Source organism: Stegodyphus dumicola, chromosome 6 (assembly GCF_044657685.1).
Source record: "Stegodyphus dumicola isolate Sdum_Otavi_A_Nest chromosome 6, ASM4465768v1".
NCBI classification, from domain to species: domain Eukaryota; kingdom Metazoa; phylum Arthropoda; class Arachnida; order Araneae; family Eresidae; genus Stegodyphus; species Stegodyphus dumicola.
In genome coordinates this window covers 133,960,173-133,968,117 of record NC_140773.1, presented here as the reverse complement: position 1 = coordinate 133,968,117, position 7,945 = coordinate 133,960,173, and the positions used below count along the sequence as shown (strand labels likewise).

The window sequence follows — 7,945 nt, the reverse complement described above, 5'->3', positions numbered from 1 at the left end:
GGTACACTTTTAGTAGTAAAAGCTTTCTCAAGTGACTGAAAAAACAAATGCATAGCTTCCGGTTTCTGAGGTACAGCTATAGTTAGTGTTTTGACGCTTTTAATAATATCTTCAACACTAGTCTGCGCGTTTCCTCTATCACTCGATAATGATTGTGATTTTAAACTTTCTAATTCAATCTGCTTCTCAATTTGAGCTAATTTAAGACGTTCGATCTCTAACAGATAGTGTTCATTACTTGTTTTAGGCGTCCGATCCTCTGCGATCGACTTGACGACGCCATGAACAAATTCAATGTGCGTTTTGAAAACATCAGAATTTTCGATAGTTTTTTTAATTTCAGCTTTTTTAGCATTTTCTGGAACAGTCTGTCCAATTTGTTCCGAAATTACTATTAAATAACGTTTCTTTAAATTATTTAGGAAATTAATTTTAAAAACGAAACGAAAGTATCACTATCTTCAAGAAAGAAATAAAGCAAAGTTTTCACAGTACCTTCTCTGAAGTATCCAAGTATGAAGTATCCAAATATTCGAATATCCCGGACAGGCCCCCAGATTTTCTGTAGTGGGGGAGTTGAAGATGCTAAATAACAATTCCAACGTTGTTTTCCACACCACAGAACATTTAATAAAGATAATCAGAAAAGATACAAATTAGATTAACTACAAGTGCCGTTTGATACAAACAGGATTCTGTATAGTTTTACCAGTCTTACCACATAACCGATTAGTGCCTACTCGCACTTGCTGATGTATTAAACAGTTCAATTTACCACCTTCGCGTGGAAAACTACAGTTCCTTATTCTACACCTTCACGTGTAGACAGACATCTCACCACCTTCGCGTGGGATAGCAGAAGAGTCTCTGTCATACTCCTCTTTCACTTCGCTGCTGGCGCATCGGTGAGGCCCTCTGGTAGTTGTGTCGCACTTACGGATACTACATTCATGTATTTATGCAAATTTTGTTTCGAAATTTTTTGTTTATGTGTTAAAAATGTAATGTGTATATTTGTAAAAATAGAATACAGAGGGAAAATTTTTTTCTAAATTAATTGATGATTAATTTTAGAATTAATTTTCAGAGAAATAATTTTGTACGTTCAAAAGTTATTTATCTTTCGAATTATGTGTTAAGACTTATAGGTGGTTTGCAAATGAAAAGAAATGTCCCAACTGATACACGTGTGTCTCTCGGACGTACATTATAATTTTATCATGTCCCTGTAAAGAATTTTAAGCCATTATTTCTATTGTACAGCCTGTGAAAGACTAATCAATATCCGGAAACCACCGATGCACCAAATCGTGTCGTATTTGTCAGAAGAAAGCCTCCGATCTGGCCTAGCCCCAGAGTTACCAGGATTGCAAACTTCTTTGGTAGTATGATGCCTGGTACGCAATGCCAAAGACTTCATTGGAAACTGGAAGTTTTCTGTTTACGATAGGGTGAGTGTTTTGAAAACTTGCACTTTTATTATCTAAATGCAAATTTGAATTCAATATAAATAGTTATATGCAACAGTAATATTTGTAATTTTTAGGAAATAATTTTTTTTAAATAAAAATAATTTTATCCCACAATATTTTTGTTTAATTTCCATTATAGGTACAATACAATAGTGCAAAGAATGTTTCCAAGTTATTTGAAAGCGAGATTTTCATAAAGATCTATATTAGTGCGAGACCGCCTAATGTCCCCTGTGGCTATTTCGTCGCAGATAATGAGCACTGTTGTTATTAATGACGTATTACCCAGAAGAAATCAGTTGAAAAGCTCATAATATTTTATACGGAAAAGAACCAGTCTTTGGGTTAACATACAAGAAACCAATGGTCGTAGAAAAATTTTTATAGTCACAGAATCCAAATCTACATTTATGTTGAGTGACTAAAAACAATTTGTTATTGATGATTTATTATTTTTTTCTTTATGGGATTCGGTTCCTTTGATGCAAAATTTTAATACTGTTTCAGTTTGGTTGATATATGTCAAGCAAACTGGCAACATATGCGTCAGAATCTCTCAAACGCTCAATTAAGAAATGAGATAAAAACTGAATAACGAATTTCATTGTTGAGTTAAAAAAGACTAAAGTGTTGATTTGTGAAGAGTTCGAGCAGAGCTGAACTCATATCGGTGTAACTTGTTGAATATCTTAACATTTACACATATTATTACTGTTTTCCTTGGAAGGTGACACTACGAATAAATATGGTATAAATATGGTTATAAATGTGGTTATAAATATGGTTTTAAATATAGTATTTTTACTTTACTTTACTTTTTGAGTTCAGTATAAATATGATTGTTGCTAGGGCCAGTTTTGAGGAACTTGTGTGCCTCAAGAAAATCATTTGTCATCCAGATGGAAAATTGGTTAGTGTCTCTAATTACCCTATCTAAGGGCCCGGATCCCGGAGAAGGCATGTATTTAAATTGTTTGTCCCTTCATAGAAGGCAATGCAGGCTGTCTGATATGTACCTGCATAATAAAATGACCAAAGCTTCTGACCTTAGTAGTGGCCAAAGCCTATAATGGCTAGTCCCCGCCATTGGGAGAGGGAAGAAACTTAAAGGGATATATGTTGAATCATCCTCGAAATCGTTTAAAAATTATTCAAAATCCACGTCAGTCTACGTTTCTTTTTTGCCTTATTTTATACTGTCAGTAAGAGTTTTAAAGTCCGTTACTAGTATGTATGAGGAACATAATTACTGCCAGAAATTTTACCCTGGACTGTAATTTGGAATTGTAGACCCTTGGTTTGGTGAATTACTCTTGCGTTCATGAAGCAAGCAAGTCTTCAGCGTGAAAAATTCAGTCTGAAGCTATAAATTATCTAATGTCTAAAGAGGTGTTAGACTGTAATCGGAAATTTTCATACTGCATTGTATCATACAATTCTTGATAAAATAATATTTTCTTTAATTTATACATATGAAAGTTTCTTAATTCCGTTTAACACACAGATAATGATTTTTTTTTTTTTTTTTTTTTTTTTTTTTTTTTTTTTTTGTATTCATTTGTTACTTGCATGATTTTTAGATACAGGAAGAAAATCGATTCGGCATTTATAAGTTATACGTGTGAAACGTACTGCTATTTTTTAAACGTACCTTTCGCTTTCTGACGATAAAGCATAGATATTCTCAACTTCTTGATCATACGTTAAAAGCATACCTTTTTAAAGACCAGACATTCTCCGATTTTCTGCTGGCACTCTTGACCTTTCCGTATTTCAGCTAGAATAGGTCATTTGATAATTAATTCTATTTAGGGACTGCAGAAATTTAAAGGATAAACGTTTATTCATTTTGATATACGTTTACTGTACATAAAACAAATTATTAAGCTTTTCGTTAAATTCCCAAGTAATACAGTGTTTCGTTGAAATTTTTTGCAATCAAAATACATTAAAAAACTGTATTAACATTTCTACTATTTTCACTTTGGGAAGTTTAAATTACAAATATATAAAATTTAATGATTTATGTATTCCGCTTCATCATTAAGGTGTTCTGGTCACTTCTATTCACAACATTTTTAAGTCAGAGACATGATTCGTTAATACAGTTCATTAATTATTTCTCCTATAATTTTAATGCATTTTCTAAAAGTTTCCAACAGTCAAATTACTTAAAAACCTGAAGCAGTGAAACGTCATAATGAATAAGGGAAATTTACGCCAGCAACTAATTTAAATAATGTCAAGCACCACATCAAAACCAAATGCTATAGAATTTACGTACGAAGTTTCCCGGAATTTTTCATCAGTGAACTTATTTTCTCCCCACGTATCAATACCGGCACGTCGGAGAGTCCCTGACGGGAATTCTCGATAATATCTAAATAGAAAAAGGGGAAGAATAACATCCATACGTCCGCACTACTTACTCACAGAGAAAAGGGAAGGGAAGGGGGAACATGAAATAAAAAAATAATAATAAAAATAAATGAAAAAAGTGCAAGAGCAAAAAATCTCGCAACAAGGAAAACTCTCTTTTTCTCTCACCCTTAACAGTGGCGCACACACGGTAAGAGCCGAGAACTAAGCCCAGTGCGCAGGTCCTCACATCCCGGCGGCGAACATATAAGCACGTGCATTTGCTGGATCCCCTTTCACCCGTTAGACGCCATCGAACCACTCGGTCGTGTTCCAGGTCTCCCCAAGTGGAGGTTTTGTTCATCATAAGGATATCACTTCCTTCACCCTTTCACTGTGCCAACTGGGACTCGGTAAGACGTGGCCCCCCTCATTCCTCGTGCATAATAGGGGTCAACAACTTACCCGATTAATCTTAATATTCCATTCTACTCTAGACTGTCGAAATAAAAGTAGTGTTGCAAAATAAAACAAAATTATATCTAAAGTGACATTCTGAATTAATCATATTTAAGCACTTTAGGAAACTTTAGACTAATTAGAGATGCTATTATGGGACCAGAGATACATAGAGCATAAAAAGATGAATTAATCTTTAAATACTTTTTCTTAACATATCTTTGGTGTTCAGTACGGGCCTTTGGTGAAATAAATTGGTATAAACTATTAACTATGATCAAACCAATAAGGGCAGGAACCCCGTTGTAAAAGTGTTAAAACTGTGGAAATAAACGAGCCGATTAAGTGCAAGGATGAAAGGTAAAGCAGTATCAAAGAGGAACATTTAATCAGCATCGATACTTTGAATCGAAAATGATTTTTGATACCGGTCTTCATCAGTATGGAGTGAGGAAGTTGCTTTTGATTATATCTTTTGGAGCTGTGCACTGTGGTAAGTTCAATCACTTATTTAATTAGGATTGCGTTAACTTATGGTTTGTTAAATTTGCTCTGTAAATTTGTTTTAATATATTAAATTAAGGCTCTGTGTCAAAAAATAACTGCCCTCAGAACATAAAACTATATTGTAAAGAGCATAAAAAATATTTGTCTTGGACGTAATACAGTTACTTGTGGTTATAAAAGTGCATCACGCGATCTCTAAAATACTCTTTTCACTGTTGATTCGATTTTATAATAAAAAACCGGTTTCTAAGAAGTTACTTGTAAGTCTAATAAATCACAATGTAATTAACTATTTACAGCAGATTTTATAACTTTGTGTTGAATACTTCCTACTTTTATGAGTCTGTAAAGAGCCATATTAATATTTAAAACTATTCAGTTATTAGTAAACAATGTGAAGCTAAGTAAAGCTAAGTGAAAAAAAATATTAAGTTTAGACGCACCTTTTTTTATGTTTGTTGATAAGATAGTTTATGGAAATTTACATATTCCCAAATTACTAATAAATAAATAAATAAATAAAACAAAGATAAAAATAATACTAAAAAATGCAATTTATTTCTCGATGCAGTTTAATACCTTAATTTTTACCTTACTATAATTTTCTAAATTGCGTTTTCCGTTCAGGTTTATTATCAAAGAAATTATTTGAGATGAAAAAGTTATTTATAATTTGTACGTAATTTACATTTTTAATTATTTAGACTGAAACTTATTTGAATTGAATCCATTTACTTGAGCTACAAATTAATAGTATTAGAGAACTTACGATAAATATGAACATTTATAATTTGACGAAATCACTAATTTGATGCAGCTAAGTAATATATATAAATTAAGCTATATATATTATATAATAATCAAAAGATTCGTATTAAAATTCGCCTTCAACGTTTGTTACTTCATAAAAGAAACAAAACATTTTCCTGAAATAATCAAATTATTTCAAATTATATTTGCTTATTCGTAGTATTCAATTCCAAAAATATTTCCATGCTTTCATTTATCATCTTTAAAATTTATTTGGATTATAAAACTGAAATTTCCATTATGCTCTGTTTAAATCAAATACACGCAAGATACTTTTTAGATATTTAAGTAATTATTTCTTCAGGAAATAGAAATCTAGTTTCGTATAACTTCAAAATGATTAAATGCTCAGTACGTTAAAAGAATATCATTATTTTCAGAAGTGCAGATTTATTAAGAAAGAATAACACTTTCCTCTTGTGGGATAAAGTATGGAGAAAACTAATTATTGTTAATTATTGACATGAATAAATGATTTATTTGGATCTATTTTTTACAATTATTTTATAATAAATAGCATTACACCCTCGTCTTCATTTTAAATTGCAGAATTTCAAGCAAGCCGCAGTTTATAATTAATTCTATTCAATAAATTTTCTTTATTTATATCTTAAATTTTATAGTGCATAGTAAAATGCACAGTGTCCGAAATGCTTAATGAATTATTTTCAGATTTTGATACATGAATGTAGTCTCCTATGCAAGTTATACAAAAATGTATATCAATAATGCTAGATAAAAACATGAAAGGGAACGAAAAACGCAATGTGAAGTTTTCACATTCATCAAGAATATTAAGTATAAATTTGTAATTTTATTTTACAATAAAATTTCTGACTTCGGAGTAGGAAGGATTTTGTCCATGGCGCGAATCAAAAATTGTTCAATTAGAAAAAAAGCTTGTTATTCATAACAGAATCTCATTCCTTTTAACTTACTGTCCGTAGTCTCTTTCTTCGTTTAGGTTTTTGATAATATTTTATTATTTTGGGACTAAGTTAAGCATAGAAACTATAGAACGTTTTGATATTATAGTTGATGTCATTGCATTGATGTTATGAACACATTTTATCGTTGTATTATCTAATATTATACTGGAACATATATATTTTAAATTAACTGATGTGATCAATAATCCATACTATTAATTAATTAATAAGTAAAATTTTCATAAGCGAGATTTTCTGTCCGAAAATACGAAAAAAATCAGTCTAGTCTTTCTGCTCCGAAATACTGACGCTGACAGCTGTCTGCAAATCCCCTTATCTGCATTAAACTTTATGAAAAGCATCCTTATTTCATACTATCCTTCTACTAACTTACCACCTTCATGTCTATGCTATTTGTGTAGTACTGCTTTGAAATGTGGCTTGATGCTGGCCTTGCCGCTATTGAATATTTTGTTTCAACGGTATTTATACAAAAGTAGGATTTATTATGTTTCCTTTGTCCTCATCTGTACTTAATTTTAAGGCTTTCGCATAAATACGCGATGCTGACTTTTCATTCTCCGCTCTACGGTTGTCTTTGAACTGATAGAAATCTTTAGAGAGTTATACGATAATAATGTTACAGCTGGTCTCTTTATCTTTGCTAGCAATACAAAAGCCAACTGTTCCGAAACCGAGGTAGCAAGGCTAGGTGTATCTTAAAATGTTTAAACATTTTATTTGCTTTTACCTCTGTTCCCTAAAAAACAAATGTTATTCACATAATATTAAATCTTTATATAAGAAATCGCAAATTCTCCAGTTATATGTAATTATCTAACATTAAGGTGAATCGATAAATTAAGCGGAAATGCAATTACTTGTTTTCATGTCTCCTTCAGAATTTTATTTTTTACCATGCTATGTAGAACAGTATAAAGCACCATTAGGTAAAGTACACAAAATGAGCCAAAATATGAGTATGCTTTTCTATATTTCCTTTTTTTTATGTGCTATAAATTACGAAGTATCGAAATAGTTTAAAGTCCATTCATAGATTTGCACAAGATGTCGTTTCTATATTCTTACAATTATTTCTGCAATAAAAATCAAATTCTTGCATGAAAAATAAAACAGGAAATTCTATTTCATTTATAACTGATAAAAATATTTTCCATAAAACTGAGAAACCTGATTTTATATATTACTAATTAGTAAATTAATTATTAAAATGATTAAATATTTAGACCTCTAAAATTTAACTTTAAACATTCACGAAAGTAAATTTTGGAAAAGCTGTTATTTTTAAATAAATACGTAAAATAGAGCGAAAGTAAAATAAAAGAAAACAAGCCAATGCTGTCAATATAGCTCAAACAAAATAATAAAAAACCTGCAATCGCGAAAGTG

General features: G+C 31.0%; 1 protein-coding gene across 1 annotated transcript in view; it reads left to right on the top strand.

Moving 5' to 3' along the window:
* Window positions 1-4,119: 4,119 nt before the first annotated feature.
* The window catches only part of LOC118187358 (neurotrimin-like), a 554,812-nt gene continuing 550,986 nt past the window's right edge, over window positions 4,120-7,945 (top strand). The window contains exon 1 of the mRNA XM_085818899.1: window positions 4,120-4,782. Coding sequence (XP_085675025.1) covers window positions 4,704-4,782 — 79 coding nt within the window. The 5' untranslated portion in view covers window positions 4,120-4,703. The remainder of the gene's footprint in view (window positions 4,783-7,945) is intronic.